This window comes from Artemia sp. Qi Xiang Cuo, chromosome 3 (assembly GCF_049724085.1).
Source record: "Artemia sp. Qi Xiang Cuo chromosome 3, ASM4972408v1, whole genome shotgun sequence".
In the NCBI taxonomy this organism is placed as follows: Eukaryota; Metazoa; Arthropoda; class Branchiopoda; order Anostraca; family Artemiidae; genus Artemia; species Artemia sp. Qi Xiang Cuo.
This window is the reverse complement of record NC_142796.1, coordinates 71088868-71109913: the sequence shown is the minus strand read 5'-3', so window position 1 is coordinate 71109913 and position 21046 is coordinate 71088868. Positions and strand designations below refer to the sequence as shown.

Below are 21046 nucleotides of genomic sequence, written 5' to 3'. Positions count from 1 at the left end.
CTACGAATAACACAAAAAGCAGCACCATATTCAAAATTTAACTCTGACAGACTCAATGGCGAGTTAAAAAATCCAGATGAGTAGGAGAAACATTTGCAACATCTTGGTCTTCTACTATTTTTACTCCATCACTTTCATGAATACCACAAACAAACAAAAAGGAAGCAGATTATTTTAAAGCACTTTTTGTGACTCAGACGAAATTCTGCAAATAAAAATTGGTTAGTTTCGATCAAAATTGTTTAAACTGATAAAAATCAGACCATTTAGAAATATTTGCTAAATGAGCGAGAGTTCCTAGCAATCTAGAGATAAACCTAACTACGTTCAATTAGTATTCTTAAACATGACATTTGAGATTTGTGCGAGTTGCTATAAGAGGCATGACCAGTAGATTTGCACTGATTCTTTCTTCTGATTATCCTTCCAACATACCGGATGATAAATGATTTATTAACACGTAGGTTTTTCCTAATCACTTGAGTCTAACTTTTCAATATGACCACTAAAATATACAACATGCAAATATTGTCAGAACATTTTTATAGTGTTGATAGTACTACAAGCTGTCTTTAGAGTTCTAATATATTATAATAAGTTGCTTGGTATTTTTATATGTAATAATATTTCGAGATGTTTTATAATTTTATATATCCTGTAATACAATACATTTTAAAACTAATTCAAGCGGTCAACCAAATTTACCACTGAACTATACAACATGCATATATTATCAGAGACTGTATTTATAGTTTCTATATATTTTGTATAGCTTCAGTAGTATATTTTTATATTTAATAACGTATTGGGATATTTTATAATTTTACATATCCTCTGATATAATACGTCTTTAAACTAATTTAAGTGATCACCAAAATTATTTGTTCAAGCAGAAATTCTGTTTTTTCTGACGAAAAAATCGGATATTTCATCTTTATTTTCTCCCAAACTGTGCAGAGGTAAGCCAGGTTATATTGAACATTAATCTCAAACTTACTGACTTACAATTTATTCGAGCATGAAAATTATAAAAGAAATCTTTTTCTTTATCAAAATTATCCAAAGGTTTTTAAACGAGTTTGCTTATCAGTTTCGACTTGATTTAATATAATACAGTTTCGCTTTTACGAGTAGTCTTTACGATGAGTATAAGCAGTCTGGTCTTCATTCTTTTTATGGTATAATTTACGGTTACGTGACCAACTGGTCGAAGCATTACATACACAACTTTGCTAATATTCAAAATCAGTTGTAGAGGATTAATAAGAACACACCTTCATTTCAATTCAAAAGTTAGACTCGGTAATGTAATGTGAAAAAAACCCTTAAGTAAAAACACCGCGAGCCGAGTAGACACACAAACACAAATGAGTTAAAAAGCGAAAACAAAAAAAATGCGGAATTTGTACAACACAAAAGGACAACTTCAACATAATTTGGCTATAAATGACTAAGGATATACTATTTACCCCTCACCATAAAAACAATTGACTATTCAAAGAGAAATCTTTCTACCCTAGAACAAACAAACGGAAAAACAAAAACTGGGACAAAAACCGGAAATGAAATCTACACTAAGACTTCATTCAAATGAGATTTTATCCAGATTGATTTTTTTTACTGAGTCTTTCAATTACAAAGGCAAAAACAACCTGATCTAAAAAAAGACAAGGATTTTGAAGTAAGTCCGAGAGAAACTTGTATTCTCAATTTCCGAATCAAAACAGAAACTTATTCACGGCACAAGACACCAAGTTACGTGCTAAACGGAAAAAAAACCACGCGTACAGTGTTGCCAGAATATATCTTGGTCAAAAAATCATTTATGATGATTTTGACTTTCTGGCAACAAGGTAACAAATTTAAGCGTCATTTTCATTAAGAACAAGAAAACAATAAAATTTGGTATATCACATGTAGGACATGAGTTCAGGGGTAAACAACCTTTTTTCAAAAAAAGGTTTTTTTTCGAAAATGACGCTTAAATGACACTACATGTTATCTAAAACTGTTTATTTAAAACAAAACTTGACAAAAAAACAGAGCTAATAACACTGATATGGTGACTAAAATGCTATATCACTCTAATGGAAAAGGGTCCACTAATGCACTAACGTTTCCTAGGGCTCTTTTACAGTTCTTACGTATTTAAAAGAAAAAACGTAGCCAAACTTTAAAGGGGCGAAGAGCAAAAAAAAAAAAAAAAAAAAAAAAAAAAAAAAAAAAAAAAAAAATCTGGCATCTATTTAGAAGAATTTCTACAAGTTTTTCGGCGACAGGCTATCCATTCTGTCTTCTTAACAGAACTTTCTGCTTTAAATAATGTGAGCTTTTTGCTATTGAGTATAATGGATGTTTTGGCCAATTTGCACGACATTCTTTTGGAACGAATCATTAATTTACAACCTAGATAAAAAGAGGAAAACTTTTGCATCCTTTCTTGGTCGCTAAATCCGTTTTCTTCGTTAACCATTTAAAATGGTCCTAGCATAGCCCCAGGAACTGCAGCCATAGCCCCTTCATAGCCTCAAGTTTCATAGCCCCAGGAACTGCAGCCAACAACAATTACATGTTATAGTCAAAGAAACAAACAGAGCATCAGTTAAAACCCATGTCTTAATACGTGATAAAAAAAACACACACATACATTGTCTGTGACCATTTATAGATGAGTGAAGTGGCTCACCAGGTCAAGAATTTGAAAGCGCAAATTTTTAAAATCAACACGAATTTGGTGCACAGAAAAAACAAAATCACGACACGAGCAAATTTATAAAGTGGCACTTTAGTATTTAAATGATATCAAGTAGGGAGATGGAGAAAACATTTAATATGTCCACCTTTTTTTTTTTTCTCATAGTATTTTTTTTTTATTGGTGGTTGAACGCTTCAACAAGGCTATGGGGATTCGGCACTGACTAAGACAAACTGATAAAGGCACAACCCTAAACAGAAACAGATCAAACACACACAAAATTTCCAACATGCATATGTCATTGCTATTACGTTTAGAGGTTAGAAATAATATTTTCAAAAATATTAAGAAATCCCAAGTTCGTTCAGCTGCTTGACAAGGGTAGTGTATCACATATATGGATAGGTAAATCTTAGCTTCTTGCCCTGTGTTCAATTAGCGTATTGTAGTTAATTTTTTGTAATTTTATATGTTCAACAGACAATTGCAATCATTAAGTTGGCTGTAATAGTGCTTATTCAAACCTATCAATTTAATTATTTGCTTCTTGTGCGTCAGAACTCAATAAGCTACAATTCCTTTTTTTTCTATATAGAAATTCTGATGTAAATTCTATCTGTTAGAAGAAATTAAAAATCTTCCTCCTAGAACCTTTATAAAAAGGTGCTAGAGTTTTAAGTCTTAATATTTCTTTTTTTTACTTCGACTACAATTTTTGATACAATAGGAACAATACTGGCGAAAAAAGGGGGGGGGGGGCAGGAAGTTAGATCACAAGACATTGACCATGTCTTCCAATTTTCGAATTACACACGTAAATTAACTTTGCTGTCAAAATGGGATTGAATAGACGGGGTTTTCGGCACAATGATATCTTGATCTTTTCACTCCAGAGGAGCATACGTTTGGCAAGCACATCTTATCAGAATTTTTTTAAGAGGAACTTCTCTTTTTTCTGTTGAAGGAAAATTAGATATGTCAGCAAATTACAGTATTCGTGGTTGACCGAAAAATTAAGGGGCATTTTGCTTAAGTAGATGCACAGTGCTTGCATACATAGCAAGCATAAAGATTTGACTTGAAATGACTTCTGCATGGTCGTAAAGGGAGCTAAGAAGTGTTACATTCACCTAACTCTCTAAATAGTATCTCTAGTCAGTGTTGCCAGATAGGGTACACCTGGGACATTTGGGCATTTCTTTTTTGCCATTTGGACATATGCAAATACTGCTTTAAAAAATGGTGCTTTTAGAGATTTTTTGGTTTTAAGGCAGCGCTATTTTACAAATGTTAGACTATTTGGTAATACTATGTTCAGTACATAGTACAGATACAATTTTTAGTTGTTTAATGTATATTATGCACCGCAAGATTAAAAAAAAACTTTCAAAAGAAGGTGAGGCACAACCCCTTGCCGCAACAACAACGATTTCAGAAGAAAAGAATACACTGTAAAGAGTTTCTTTTAAAGCTAATTTTCCTAATGAAGCAGTTAAACTATATTTCATTGATAAAATTGTGTTAATATTCAGATTTTCATGTAAATATTTAAACGATAAAAAAACTGTCATTTTCTTCTGGTAAGGACAAATAATAGAAAAAAAGAAAACATTTAAACTTAAATCTCATCAAGAAAAATGCATGGAGTGAATTGGCCGGAGCAATAACGAGCATGTGCATGCATAAAAGCACAAATTATAGTTGGCAGACTAAATTTATTTAGTACTACTTCTTAATTTAAGATGCTAACGTAAGTAAAGACCTTCAGATATCCAAAAATTGGCAATAATAGCAATACAACAATAGTGACTAAACTATAATTTTGATAAGGGAGTGTAATAACGTGGCAACACTGTCATACCTGTGTTGTCATATACATTAGGGAAAGCAAAGTTATAGTGACTATATACAAACATATAAGCTCCAACCAGCAACCACATTCAATTTTTATCAGGCAGCAAAAAACGGATTTCTGACTTTTTTGTTATTATTTTTTTTTTTTGCCAGAAAACCTTCGGCTGTCAGGAAAGCTCAACTTAAAATTAAAGCTATTCTTTTTTGTTTTTAGAAAAAAAGGAGACTTAAGCTAATCAAGACCAACGTCACAATTCTGGCAGGAACTAAAGATCACGTGACCATCATGTAAGAAGGAAAAGAATAACACTGTCTGAATTTAGAAAGAAACCTTTTTGCGGTGTCCCCAATTCATCAAAAAGGTAAAGTTTGTCTTTAAATACTTATTTCTGGCTAAAATTACGATGATGAGGGCCTCTAGACGGGATTCCTTCTTAAAAAGGTCAAAATCAAGTCAATATCAGGAAATAGGATAAATTCGATAATTAATCGATAACTAAATCATGATAATTCTAAAAGGATAATCACTCAATATTTTCTTACCAGTTCTAGACAAACATTAGCATGGACAAACACACGGGAAGGCTGAGTTACTAACAAACCTGAGGATTATTTACGATATTCTCGAAAGATACCCCCCCCCCCCTGAAAGCAAAGATTGAGTACGTGCCTGTCAGTGCAATTTATCTACAAGCAATTCGATCTTAAATATATCATTATATTAAAAAGTCACCATTTTTTATTGGTTTTTCAAACATTACTTTCTAAATTCATTTAGTTGATTCTTTACCGTCTTCGAGTCAACATTTCCAAACCCGTAATATTCGGACTCAGAACATCCTATTCTCAACAGCAGCATCGAAGTCCTTCTGTTTCCCAACCTCTCTCCGATCCTAGCTTTTAAAAAAGCGGCACAAGGTCAATAATGACAATAAAAAGAAAACATCAAATAAAGCTTTGACACATTACGAATGAATTTCAGGTGGATATATAAAATAAGGTTAAGCTATTGAAGACTAAAACTTACTGCCAGGGTTCCAGGACATGTTAAATCATTAAGAGGGGAATCACCTGGTAACACTGGCCCACAACCTACACTTAAAACTTGACAATTTAGGTACACAGAAATCACCATTCTACGTCACAGCGCCATTTTGGACATGGCGTATAAAAGAAAAAATATCATAAAACAGCCAATAGAGGTTTCATGTCTCCCCCTATAAACAAGATAAATTACTATCTGAATCTGAGGCTCTTCAATTTGAGCATCGTTTTCCTTCAAAGGAAAATTATACAAATACGACATTCGCTTATGTCCAACTTCATGTTTAGCTACAAATAAATATTTAACATTACTGTAGCTTAAACCAACAATTCTTGCCCTGGCACTATATAAAACTAAAAATAAAATTTGACTATCAGTTGTCTTAAGCAGAATACATATTAGACAATTGTTCCCGAATTGGAGTACAAGCTACCAAATAAGGCAAGACTGAAATCCTAGCCACAAAGAGAAAGACTAAACGCACCCAGGAGACTAAAATTTAAGATACTTGCACAGTGTTGTCATATCTAAGACTTCTGGCCAAAACGCAAGACACCAAAAGTCGAACTAAAAAAAAATGCATAATCAGAGTCCAAATCCGGGCAGGGGGTGTCGATAATCCGTGCACTGACACCGTGATGATCACTCCATTGAGATCACAGAGTCAAAGAAACAAAAGACAGAAAGGCATTACGTTTGTTGCTGATTTTCTAAAGCGATTCACTTTCACTGAGGAAAAAAACATTATCGTCTAGTGTGCGATGATCCAACATAGGACGGGCATAACTTGAATGCGTCGACACATTTTATACAAAGCACCTCAAATGTCAACCATTAAAATAACAGAACTTTTTGCGGAACAAAAAAAAACAGCACTTTGACAAAGACTAAATGGTAGTCGTACTTCGCCAATAACTGGCAGCAGATATAATCTTACATCGACTCACCGCCAAGAAGATCGCCAGGCAGGAACGCATTTAGTGAGGCATTCATTCCCGAATTGCCTAGAAAATAATTAAAATTGGGAAGCTGACTATTTAAACCTGTTGATAATACCCATTTAGTCAAAACACTAAACGAAAAATGATCACCAAGGGCAAAGAGTGTGGGTAACTGTAAGAGTGGAAACTGGTGTTAATGTCGACAAAAAAAAACTATCAATGCCATCTGGCGTTTGGCAATACTTGAGATTTTTATCAGTGTAATAAGAAGAATAATGTGTAATCGGTGAAAGTAGGGTAAGAATAGGTATCAGATCTTAGTTCCTGACAGAAAAACGATTACACAACTTGAAAAAAACGGCATGTGTCGTCACACGCAAGATGGCGTTCATATTTTTTTGTCGACACTAGCGCTAGTTCCCACTGTCGTAAGTTACCCGTACTCTTTGATCAAGGTTTTAATATTATTATGAAACACATCTAACAGGGTTATTTTCGAACTATTGCCCCTTAAGGTTTCAAAAAGAAAGAGCTTTTTTCTTTTCCTGTTCAGCATGTCCGTTCATGATTTTTTGCTTTCTTTGTCCTTAGTACGGTAAACGAGGATATTAAACAACTTGGAATTAAAGGTATTTGGAAAAGTTGTTGTAGCATTACGTTTTAGGTTATATCCAAAGACAAAGTTAATGGGTCTTTTAATTATGATGAACGAAATGACTATCTCAAAATTTTGTTCGGACGATTTTGGGAAAAAAGGGGGTGGGGGAGAGGCCTAGTTGTCAGATATCAACGTAAGTAATCTGCTGTCTTTCTAAGACCTTGAATCTTTGCTTTTTTCTTTAATTTTTTTTCCTTTCTTTCTTTTTTGTACCCCACTGTTTACAATATGGTATAAGTGGGCTAGAAATAAATCCTTATTATTGCAAAAATTGGGTCTTTAATTCTGATTGTGATGTCGTGTAAGATATAATGTGTGACATTGTTACAGAGAAAAATTTGCTGTTCAGGAAAATTTACAAACAGCATGGCATCATTACAATTAAATTATTAATGACATTACTACAGAGAAAAACTTACTGTTCAACTTGTTACAGAGAAAAATTTGCTGTTCAGGAAAATTTACAAACAGCATGGCATCATTACAATTAAATTATTAATGACATTACTACAGAGAAAAACTTACTGTTCAACTTAGCTCAACTTAGAGATGTAATCATATTTTTTTTTTCAACAAACCGATTTTTTAAAAAAAAAAAATTGTGCAGAACTATTGGCATTTCTGACACTCTGAACCTACCTGTAAAAATTCAATTAAAGGTAAAATTGATATTAAGAGAATCACATGAGCAATTAAATTTACATTTTAGACTATTTAAAATTCCAAATAAAAATTATGTAGTTTTTTTCGTAAATTGAGGAGGCTGGTTCCCCTCCTCTTGGATTGACCAGGGTTGGTCAATATTTTATATGGCAGAATAATCCCACACATAGAGCATTGTCAGCATACACTTTGGTTTGGTTCTCATTAAGTTTGCGTCGAATTATATATATATATATATGTATATATATATATATATATATATATATATATATATATATATATATATATATATTACTCAGAATCAGAGTTTGGCGTCAATGCTGATTCCGAGTCGGTCAATTTCTTAGTCAGAGCCAATCTATCTCAGTCTGCATACCGATGTTGATACCTTTCCACAAATCGCATGGAAACTCCAAAATTTTTGACAAAGCGTATTACATTCTTTAAATCATATCCAGCCATAATTCTAGTACAAACTCTAAAAATTTATATACACGAGGCAATAATACAACAGCTCAAACCAGTCAGTTTATAATATCTGTGCCAAATAAGTTTTTATTTTGATCACTTATGTGATAGCACTGGATGATTTCCATGGTTGTGAACCCGAAAATTATATAGCATTTTGAGACAGAAGACCACATACACATAATAATTTCAGGCAAAGTCGCTATTTAATTTCACTTGAGATAAAATTAGTCTTTTCAAGGTATTTTGCAGCACAAATTTGTTTTATCTCTTCCATATTTGATTTGAATGCATGATTCAAAACGATTGCAGAAATATGTGAAAAATCACCAAGTCAGTTAATGGGTAATTTAGTTTTGGAGTGTACATCTTTAAACCGACTTGTAGCAAAATCCCATGTTTCCCAGGGAACACAAATCATAAGATTCATTGAGCTAATAGTAAAAAGGAAAGTCTTACACATTGCAAGCAAGCCCTTAGTTTCTTATAGTTAAATGCTTTTATGGCGAAATCTCTATCTCCGATCAGATACAATACAAAATAGATGACCGAAAATGAACTCTTGAAAATATAGAAGATACAATTACTTTTGATTTATTTAGCACCAACAATTCTCGTCAAAATTTGTATCTTATACTAGGTAATTACTGAGTAAGGGCAAACAAATAAGAGGCCTTAGACCCTATAAGGTAAAAGGGTTACAATATCCCTGTTTGAAGAGGGCTAAAGTCACAATGATCTAGAATTTCACTATATTATTAATGTTTCAGCTTTGAAGAATCCAGTTGTAGTTTCAGTTACGAACTTCGGAATGTAAGTCCGATTTTAGCCATCTTCATCCCTGTATGAAGAGGGATAAAGTTCCGATAATCTAGAGTTCCGCTATATTACTAATATTCCAGCTTCAAAGAATTCAGATTTAGTTCTAGTTACAAGAACTTCGCAATGCACGTCCGATTTTAACGCTCTTCATCCCTGTATAAAGAATTAAATAAGAAAAAGTTTTTTCAACTGAAAGTAAGGAGCAATACTAAAACTTGAAACGAACAGAAATTATTACGTCCATGAGGGGGTTCACCCCCTCGTCGATACCTCAATCTTTACGCTAAAGTTCGAATTTTAATCCAATTCTTTAAGAATGACCCCTGAATCACAAAGTCCGTTTAATTAGAATAAATAGCTCTTTGAAAGTACAAAAACTTTAGCGTAAAGAGCAAGGTATTGACGAGGGGGTGCCCCCCCTCATATACGTAATAATTTTTGTTCGCTTTGAATCTTAATTGTGCTCCTTATTTTCAATTGATAAGACATGTTCTCTTATTTAATTTCTGATCGTTTTTTAAATAATGCTGGAAAATCTGGCACCCCCTTCATGAAAAACTCCTCCATCAAAAGATCCTCCACCTCCCACCAGACAAAATCCCCCCTGTAAACGACTGCACACTTCCCAATAACCTATACTATATGTAAACAATGGGTGAAGTTCCTAAATTGTAGCTCTTCCTTCGGGGACTGTGGAAGATTGAGTCATCCTCAAAGACAGTTATTAGATTTTTCGACAATCTTGAACTAAATAGCCACTTTAAACTTTTGATCGGGTGACTTTGGGAAAAATGAGCGTGGGAGGGGGCCTAGTTGCCCTCCAATTATTTTGGTCACTTAAAAAAGGGCACTAGAACTTTTAATTTCCGTTCGAACGAGCCCACATGCGATATTCTAGGACCACCGGGTCGATATGATCACCCCTGGGAAAAAAACAAATAAACACACATCCGTGATCTTTCTTCCGGAAAAAAATAAATAATACAAAATTCCACGTTTTTGCAGATAGGGGCTTGAAACCTCTACAGTACGGTTCTCTGATACGCTGAAACTGATGATATGATTTACATTAAGATTCTATGACTTTTATGGGGTGTTTCCCCCCTTTTTCGAAAATAAGGCAAATTTTCTCAGGCTCATAACTTTTGATGAGTATTAGATTCATTACATTTTGATGAGTATTACATTAGACTTAATGAAACTTATATATTTGAAATCAACATAAAAATTTGATTCTTTTGATGTATCTATTGGTATCAAAATTCCATGTTTTAGACTTTCGTTAACTATTGAGCCGGGTCGCTCCTTACTTACAGACCGTTTACACAAACTGTTTGATTTAGAATGATTTCCACGAAAGTACCTTAGCAAGATAGATACTGTATTTTCTTCGTTTTTTTTTTATCAAATACAGCGCTTAAATAATGTATTTAAATAATTTTAAAGGTCGTGGAGCCTTTTTGGGTGGCATTTTGTGTTTTTTACTTATCTATGAATGAATGATTTTTAGCATTTTAAATATTTTGGAGAAGCAAAAATGTCCATAGAATCTAAACCATAAGGATACGATTCTCGAATGACCATTTTTTATATTACTTAATAAAAAAAATTCTCGATATTTTATAGCATAATCTCACCGTGCTATATATTATTTTCTATATAACATTAGCAGCTACTGTTTATTTCAGAGTTAGGGTAATTTATGAGTGAAAACTGGCACTAGTGACAAGAAACAAAAAATACTTACACCATCTAGCGTTTGGCAGTTCATGACATTTTTCAGTGTAATAATAAGGCAAAATTGGTGTATTTAATTTAGTTTGAAAAATTAGTGTAGTAACAAATGTTTGATAAGACTTTCTGAAAATAAAAAGGAAAAAAAAGACGGCGTTGATGATATTATTTTGTCGACACTAGCACTGGATTTCAAAGGCACATTTCAATTATAGAATTTTATTTTCTTCGTATTTTATATTATTTCATTGCAAAACACAGTGAAAAGCCATATCAAAAAGTATTTTTATGAGCTTTCCATGGATAAGGCTCATTTCTCAGAGAGAACTTAGCCTCCCGGATTGAAAGACGAGCATTTGAATTATAGAATCTTATTTTCTTCGTATTTTCTATAATTCCATTGCAAAACACAGTGAAAGGCCACATTAAGAGGTATTTTTATGCGCTTTACATGTAGAAGTCACTCATGTTGTTTAGTGTATTTATTAAAGGACAATCATAGGATCTAGGTAGAAGATTAGAAAATGGAGTTTTTAATTTTGGTATATGGAATAAGAGCAGATTTTAAGTTAAATATTTCGAACTTTTAATGAAGTGTTTGATTTTAGAGTTTAATTAGAATTTTCAGATTATAATAGTTAGCTTCAGGGTTTGTTCAGTATTTTTAAGTTTATTTATTAGGTAAGATTTAAATCTAACTCAATAGTTATAGTATAGGATTTTATGAATTTTTAAATTATAGATTTTAGATTTGGTCATTTTTTTTAATGTTTATTTGGAATTTATTTTATACTAGTGGAATTTATTTTATATGTTGATGGGGATACGATTCACCTGGATTGTGAAGTATTTGATTTTTGGGAATTGTTTTGAGGATTATTGTAGCTACCTAACAACGCAAGGCCCAGCCGAGAGTAGAGTGTGTTGAAATGTGATGTATTAAAAAAAAAAAATGGTGTTATATATTTAATTTTTTCTTTTTATTTATGTAAATATAGTGAAAAGTGTTTTAAAGTGTTATAAGAAAGGTGAATATATTTTAAATTACAGAAACGTATATGAATTGTATATTTGTATTTTAATTGTATATGTTCTAGGCCTAATGAATGGAAGGAGCCCTTCGCTGCCGTGGGTAGCTGGAATAAAAATTTTTAAATCTTTGTATGGAAAATTAATGGATGGAGAATCGTATGAATGAAAAAAAAGGGTTTTAGGAGAAAGGTAGATAAAATGTACTAGGAGAGAAAAAATTATGTATGTGAGGAATTTTAAAAGTGGAAAGCTATGGAACGTCGAGTAAGAGCTAAGATAGATAGGTAGTAAAGTGAAGGAATAATAGAGAAATAGGGACAAATTAGATTACAAATAAGCAAAGTCTTAGATAAAAAAAAAAGAAGAAAGAAACAGGATTGATTTTTTTTTTTCAGGAGTACGAAAAGGAAACAAAAACCGGTTTGATTCTATCCATTACGTGATATATCACCAGTTATTACACAAAAACACAAAAAGAACACAAAAGAGAACACAAAAAGAGGAGGAAGCGCAGAAAGGAGGACCAAATACCGCTGGATAAAAGAAAGAAAAGAAGAAGAATTTCAAATATGCATTAGAAAATAGTTTTGTATCTTTTCAATATTATAGTATATTTTTGATAAAAAAAGGACAATTATAGGAAACTTCAAAGATGACAGATGAAGTTACCTCCTTGTCCATTACCTTCTCGTTCAAGACTTGGTGCCGACCACACACTAGAGCCACTAGCTGACGCCACGCCTGAGCTATTTGCCCACACTCCCCAGCCATCGTTAGTCTGCTTGGATGTTGGAGTAGAGCCCCTCATTCCTTGCCATTGTGATTGGTTATTGGATGACCCGCCTCCAAGCTGGGAAAGCCAAGCGTGAACATCGGTTTCTGATGGAACTTCAGCAAGAATTGTCGTGTTTCCAAGAACACATGAATTCAAGGCACATTGGGCCTAAAATAAGACAGTTTTGAATATGAAATAATGATAAAATAAATAACGAATTGAGTATAAATAAAATAATAGCGATAACGAAAACAACGAATTGAATATAAAATAAAACACAATAATATTAAATATAAAGATAATATTAAATACAGAAGGAAAATAAAAGAAATCTAATGAAAGTCTAAAGTAAGATTTAACAAAATACAGCACAATAAACCTGAAAATATCCTGGGCCATTAGCCGCTGCCACGAACTGCTTGGCTGATGTTGGTCAACCAAAAGAAATTTTTCAGCCTAGGAAAAGTCTAACCCCTCTTGGAGGCTTTGTGCAAAGTAGTACATTTTATAAAACAAAGTACTAGGCGAGAACAAATCAATCTTACTATTATTGCCGATATTATTTCTATTTCATTTTTATAATCAACTTTTAGAAGTGAAATCAGGTGTCAATTATAGTAATTCGAATCTTACAAGACAAAAATCCACTGAAGATAGTTTAGCTTTCATGTACCTATTTGAACAAGGTTTTACAAATAGAGACAGGGGAGGAGGAGAAAAGAAAACAGAGAAGAGAGAGAAAGAAAAAAGAGAGGAAGGGCAAGAGGGAAAGGGAGAGAGAAGGAGGAAAGGAGAGAGAGAGCTCGTAGGGAAGAGAAAAGGAGAGTAAGAAAGACAAGGATTCAAATCCAAGATTACAAGTCAGATCTATATTCATTCTTTGACCATACCAACATTTTATGAGGTCTCGATGATCCCAAACCCACTTCAATCATACTTTCACAGAATCGATTCTTTTTATTTTAAGAGATGGTGCTATAACATACCTGAAAAAGGACAACATACTTGCATTATTGGATCCATTAATCTCAAATCCATTTCCATTCATCTGGATAGCCACAACTTTGTCAGGTTAGCAATTTCATTTCTCTTGGAAAAGGATCTAAACTTATTTAAAAAACAGAAAAGCTGTCTCTTTTCCCATCATTTTTCAACTAATACTCAAAGCATTTTCCTTACTTCTATAATAAACCCCCTACCGCTCAAGTTGTTCATTCATTGACGCATTATAGAACTATTTTTTTTTTCGTTAGTTTCTTTCAGCTTAGCGTGAGACAAAACAAAGAGTAGTGACAGAATAGATGGAAAATCTTTAACTTGGGCTATATGTTTGCACATTATGGGGAAGGGGGAGGGTAAAGTGTTTGGACAGTGTGAAGTTAGAAAATAATTCTTATTACATAATATGCAGAAAAATTGTACCTAATACATTAGGCATGCAGATCCACTATAAATTACCCGCCCCCCCCCTCCTCAATGTGCCAATATAAAGCCAAATTTGTTTCTAGAGTATTATATTTTTATCGTACTTTGGTATATTTCATTAGGATTGAGCGTCAGAGAAACATATTAGAACAATATTAGGTAGAGGGTTTATCATAGAAGTACCGCATTTTCAATCTAAAAGACCGCGCACACAAAGTTTTCAATATATAAATAAATAAATTAATCGTAAATAAATCTTAAATAAAAATTTTTTTATGTGATTTTTAATTTTTTAAATAAATCTTAACTACCGAATGATAACAAAATTCTTGTCTTTGGCTGTATATTATATATCTCGTTATGTATTAATATATATATACATTATATGTATGTATGTTATATATATATATGTATATATATATGTATATATGTTATACATCATATATTTCGTTATATATTAATATTTATATATTTCTTTATATAATATGTTAAAACAGTCACAGAGCCACAAAAGAATATACAAAAACTGCACAAGGGAATAAACCTCACGGCCAAGGAATTTAAAAAAATGGAATATTGAATGGAAAAAAACTCCAGCAACTAACTGAGTAGCAAAACTCTTTACTTAAATAACAACGTCAGATATTAACGTTTTTCCATGGACAGGGATTTGATCAGAACATCTTTTTTTTTAAACGTGTCATTATACAAAGGAATAAGATTGTATTTGTCCGTGTGCCTATTTGATTTGCTAATTTTTGTCAGAATTTGTCTTAAGCACAAAGATCTCTGAAAGCGTGGTTTCGAATTTCTATGTTTATTTGGTTTGTTGTACTAGCCTTGATGTACCGTTAGTTGTATGAGAACTCGCACCAAATCCTTTCTTTGTTGTTGTATTAGGGCCCGTTCAGTTAATGTTCAGGTGTTAGTTGGAAACATAGACGAGTAACATGAATCAAGCCAATTCATTAGTTTCACGAAGTAAATATAATCTTTTTTCATCAAAACCTTTTATCAGAAATATTCCTTCAGAAAAATTGCGTTAAAAAAATTAATTATTAGCAACAGAGCATGTTGGATAGGAGCGAATCTAGGGGCGAGAGGTGCTACCCCTCCCTACTAAAAAATCCCCGAATCGTAAATCGGTCTTAAAACTGCAGTTAAAAAGACTATTTCTAAAAAAAAACTAGAAAATATTTCTCCAACTTAAATTGGTCTTAAGAATGCAGGTAACCCCCCCCCCCCCTGAATAAAATTCTTTTAGTCACCCCCAACACCAAACAAACATGATTTTTTTAAGAAGAAAATGCTGTAAAAAAAATTTTTATTTGAATATTATTTATATTTTTTTCCTTTTTTTAAACAATTTTATCCTTAAGATAAATTGCGCGAAAAAGTACGCTTTTACAAGTAATTTTATTTCCTATTCCAATAAGTTGTTTTTGATAAGATAAGGACCATCTAGTAAGTACTATGGAACATTTAGTAAGTACTATGGAGCATTTAGATAATGTAATTAGAGACGGCTAGCGTGTCTCTCCTTCAGGGGCGTCCTGAGGCTTATTTTATTGGGGCGACAATCTTTGAAAATTTTACCGAATCGCTACCTGATTTATGCCTAATTTTCTGCAGAAATCATTTCTTCTGAAATTTTCGCCTTCGGCAAAAATTTTACCGAAGGCCGGGAGGGGGGGGGACGCCCCCCCCCCCCCCTCAGGACGCCCCTGCTCTCCTTCTCCAACTTTTCTCAAATAAGAAGCAAAATCATCTGTTGAGAAAAAAGAATGAGTCAACTCACTTACGCTTAACTTGGCTTGGTAAAAAGAAAAAAGAAAAAAAAGGACATGTTTACATGCCCATTTCTGTGTGTAGAATGAAGGTAGGAAATGTTCTGTTTCCCAAAACTGGAAGCCGAACTTCAATGATCTCTCGATACTAGAGCAAACATAAAATTAAAGATCAAAAACATGAATTGTTATTATTTTCTTGAGTATGTCTCCAAAAAAAAACACAGAGATATTTAAATTTTGTAAATGACATCTATAGTTTGCGGGTACACGGCATGTGTGTTTCTAACTTAGCCGTGAATTTTCTGGGTTCAGATTCACTCAGTTTCTTAGTGCGGAACGAATTAATTTGTTTTTTATTTCTTCATTCTGAGGAAGAGCCACATGCGACTCGCCAGCCACAATTTACCAATCTGTAGTATATACCATAATTGAAGGCAGGCCCAACCTTTAGAGGGGAATTAGGGGATTCTTTGTACTTACATCAAGGGTGGGGGGGGGGTCACCTCAAGTGTAAATTTACGACCCAGCTAATCGATTCCGTTCCTTCAGATAAACGAAAATACGATAGATCATAGTAGACTGACTTCAGGGTTTCTAATTTCTCTGAACTTGTCAAACCTGAAATCTGGTAGTCTAGTACAAGTAAAAAAAAAGCTCCCCGCTAGCTACTAAAAAGCCAACGTGTCAATACAGCGCAATTTATTTTGATGCATATATAGTGATATCCATATATAGTGATATACATATATAGTGATTTTGAAGTTATATATTGTGATTTTGATATTTTTATGTTATTTATATTATCTTTTATAATACTGTTTTAAAAAAGATGAGTGTTGAATCAGATCTTAAAACCCAGCTTTGGATCATTCTCTGGTATAAATTGGAGTTCAACTTTTGGTGTCTGAACACCGTTATTGTGCAGTATTCTAAAGAGCAGAAAATCATTCGGTAAGATGCCTTACCTTAGCTGCTTCGTCTCCACTTGAGTAGCGGACTAGAGCAATCCCATGATTCAAGTACAAATGAAAGTTTTGGAGGGGGCCGTGCTGAAGACAAAGAGTTTTCAAAGTCGAACCATCAATCTAGAAACAAGATAATTTATAAATATAGATAGAATTTTCTGAAATTCATTGTCATTTTGAAGTAGTGTGGACGAAGTAAGAAAAAAGGAGAGAGAGAGAGAGAGAGAGAGAGAGAGAGAGAGAGAGAGAGAGAGAGAGAGAGAGAGAGAGAGAGAGAGAGAGAGAGAGAGAGAGAGAGAGAGAGAGAGAGAGAGAGAGAGAGAGAGAGAGAGAGAGAGAGAGAGAGAGAGAGAGAGAGAGAGAGAGAGAGAGAGAGAGAGAGAGAGAGAGAGAGAGAGAGAGAGAGAGAGAGAAAGACGACAACAGACATCTTGACTTTTTTCAAAGACGATCATTTTTATTTTCTTCTCTAACAGACAAAAGTTCTTGAAAAAGTTTACAAAAACCAAAAACAAAGTTAGATCCTCATTATAAATATCTTTAAATACTGATTGGAGTTTACAGAAGACAAAACTAAAAAGAAGTTAAATAGAAGCCTAATAGAGACGAATCTCTTTTCTGAGAGGTACGTAAATTTAAGATCCTTCGCTTCACCGAGTCTCCGGACGTAAAAAGTGCACAAGAAATCCTACATCACCAGTACATTTATCCTTCGCAAAACTCCAATAAAATAAAACCTCCCATATATCTTATTCCTTTTGCAATTAACCACAAAATATCATTAATTAGCTTCCCACACAGGTTCCATACGAGTAGTCCTAGAAATTTTGCTCTAAAGGAAATATTCAGTTTTCTTCCAAAAGACGTTTAGACACCACATGTGAGGCCAACATGAGATGCCTCGGGTTTTTCTTAAGAAGAGTTTTGTCGAGCGCTGAAAGTCGTAAAAATCTGATACATTACGGTAGCTAGGAGTTCGTTTTTTTTTTTGCAATTTTCAAATTTACATTAAATATATTTTATTCCTGAGGAGTAAGGAGCAATATATAATTATATATTTTAATTATGATATAATAGCCCTAAAAATTTCGCTCCTTAATCAAAAGTGAAATATAATTATATATTTATATAATTAAATAATTGTAATATGTAATTATATATATGAATATAATATAATACCTGAGGAGTAAGATTGCGAAGTAATAGCCATGGAGATCCATTTCCACCCCAATTAGAACCACCTGAGCGAGACTGACCAGTGCCCCAGCTTTGAGATCCTTTTATTCCTGGAGGTGGGCCACGAGATACTCCCCCCTTAACACTACCAGCATTCCAAAGATCAGCAGAAGAAGGTGTTGTATCAGCCCAGGTTGATTTGGTTCCGCCGTTTCCACCGAATTTACCTAAAATTGGAACATTTATTTGAAGCAATATTAAGTAGCAGATGAATCTAGAACAATAGAATTGAATGAACTTTGACTTTATTCAATATAAGCACACAAATAAAACACAACTCCTGGGACTGATCAATGATCCCTAGGGCCTAAATTTAGTCCTTGGAGAACTGGAATATTCATACAAATACTATCACTAATTATTGACAAGCAACAAATTGACAAACAAACAAACTTTGAAAAAAAAGGACTGATCAATGATCTCTAGGGCCTAAATGTAGCCCCTGGAGAACTCGAATATTCATACAAACACTATCACTAATTATTGACAAGCAACAAATTGACAAACAAACTTTGAAAAAAAAGAATAAAACTGAAGAATCCAATTGAATAAAATCAAATAGTGGAATCTTAAAAAGAATATAAATAAAATAGAACTAATATAAACAGAGTCAGACAATTTAAATTATAGAAGAGGAATCCAAACAAAAGAAACAATTATTTTCTATACATTATCTGGTAAACAGAAAGCAAATAAACAAAAGCAGAATAGCTCATGACTAATAGAAATCAAATCAAACTAGAATAGTACAACGCCTCGCGCACGAAAATATTCCGTTTAATAAAATTACCATTTTTGTTATTCTTAGATATTTATTCGTGGACCACCCTACCGTTCAAATCATAATTAGAATAAAATGAAAATATTAAAAAACGGGTAAAAATTTTAGTAACAAAGTGAGGCATGCACAAAAAAAAGAAGAACTTATTGTACAAATTATGATCCAAGTCCGAATATTTCGGCTTCACATCGGGAAACCTCCCTAGGTTTCGAAAAAAACCTTTCGTTTTGCTGTTTTCACTGAAGAATACCCCTTTTTTAGTATTTTCAGGCTACTTTATTTGATTGCCAGGAATCAATGGAAAACAGACAAAACCTAGACTATAAAGACCAAGAGCAAAACAGCCATAAGAACAAATATCAAACATACAGAATAAGAAAACGAATAAAAAATATAATAAGACTTAAATAAGAAAGAAACAACAGAGTAACAACAAGTATCGATGAAACTAAAATAGTACAGCACCCAACATACAAAAATATTTCATTCAATAAAATTATTATAGTCAGCGCAATACCGCTGCTTAAGTAAAGAACAAAGTTGGCACAAGGTGTTTTTTTTTTTTTTTTTCAAGGAACTTGATATGAAAGTTGTTGAAGAAACTTCAGAAGGGGCTTATTTGATTGCAAATTGAAGGTTCTAGTGCCCTTTTTAAGAGTCAAAAGTGCATGGAGGGCAACCAGCCCCCGTCCGCGCACCTTTCTCCCCAAAGACATCCGATCAAAATTTTGAAATAGCCATCTTCTTCGGCATAGTTGAAAGGTCCAATAATTATGCCTCTGAGGACAATAGCCCCCCCCCCACAACCCTTGAGGCAAGGGATGTAAGCTGTACAATTTGCTCACTGTTTATATATAATATTTGTTATCGGGAACACTTACTACAACTACTACTTCTATTGCGACTACTACTAAAGCTGGAGACATTAAGGTGAAAATTTGACGAAATGTTGAGGGGGAAGTTGAACTAAATTAAAACACACTATGTACATAGTAGTTGTCAATCAGGCGCATCAGCAATATCTTAGGAACAGCTATTTATATTAAGTTAAAACTTGCTGAAAATGATGAGGGGGACGTTGAAAAGACAAAAAGGCAATATGTGTATACTAATACTACTGCTGCTACTGTTACTACTGATGCTAATTCAACTACTACTACTAAGGCTAAGGGTATAAAGGTGAAAATTTCAGGGAATATTGAAGGGAAAGTTGAACTATTAAATCTCAGGGATTCCATAATGGATAAAAATCTTCCATAAACTTTCACCGTCTTCGGAGTCGAAGGCCTTCGCAATGTCTATAAAGTTCATTTGTTTTCAAACACCAATCTCTGCTTTCTTCAGTTATAAGCCTAAGCGTGAATATATGAATATAAAATCTGCACATGAGTGGTTCAGCCAGAAGCCATACTGTTCCTCTCTGAGGCATTGATAAAGTTATGCTGAGATCCTCTGGAGGGTAATAAGACAGAGCATCTTCACAAGTACTGCCAGTGCAATTATACCACGTTAGTTGCATGGCAGGGTAGTGTCTTCTTTTTGAATATCTTAACTAGATTGGTGCATTTTCGGTCCGAAAGTACTTTAGCCATTGTCCAAATCTGACTGATGGGAGATGGTCTTTAAGGAGATGTTCCAAGGGTTGCTCAAGGTTGGTTCAGCAGTTTCGTACTAACAGTACTTTATAACTTCTCGTACAACTTCAAATTCAGTTTCCTCTGGCACGGATAGGACTAAATCTGTTGCATAGCTTTATTTTAAAAGCTTATTTTACGGTCCTGCCATGAAGCTTCTCGATGTCCAAAATAGGATGGAGACTGTCTTTTGGTTGCATATATTTTCAACTTTAGACACAAATTTTACTATAATAATTTTATATGATGCGTCTGCACCTCTGTAGGCCCGAATGCCCGAATACATTGTATGTCCGATCATCATTTTCTGCTTATAAAACAGTGATCAATGCGGTTCCTGGTCAACCCATCTGGCGACGTCTAAGAGTATTTGTACACATCTCTATGAGGAAACAGATACCCACGAAGTGCGTGGTCATTTATAAAGGCTGAATCAAGCACAAGCTCTAAATTATTGAATCTTTGACCCATACTATGCTGGCCAAGAAAATGTGAGAAACACTGGTCATTCCATACATTGGCAACGTA

At 33.6% G+C, this 21046-nt stretch overlaps 1 protein-coding gene across 1 annotated transcript in view; it reads right to left on the bottom strand.

Moving 5' to 3' along the window:
• Positions 1–2250: 2250 nt before the first annotated feature.
• Positions 2251–21046, bottom strand: part of gw (trinucleotide repeat containing adaptor protein gawky) — an 85350-nt gene continuing 66554 nt past the window's right edge. Inside the window, exons 18-21 of the mRNA XM_089086542.1 lie at positions 18047–18270; positions 16868–16987; positions 12582–12855; positions 2251–6598 (exon numbers count right to left, since the gene is read on the bottom strand). Coding sequence (XP_088942668.1) covers positions 6528–6598; positions 12582–12855; positions 16868–16987; positions 18047–18270 — 689 coding nt within the window. The 3' untranslated portion in view covers positions 2251–6527. The remainder of the gene's footprint in view (positions 6599–12581; positions 12856–16867; positions 16988–18046; positions 18271–21046) is intronic.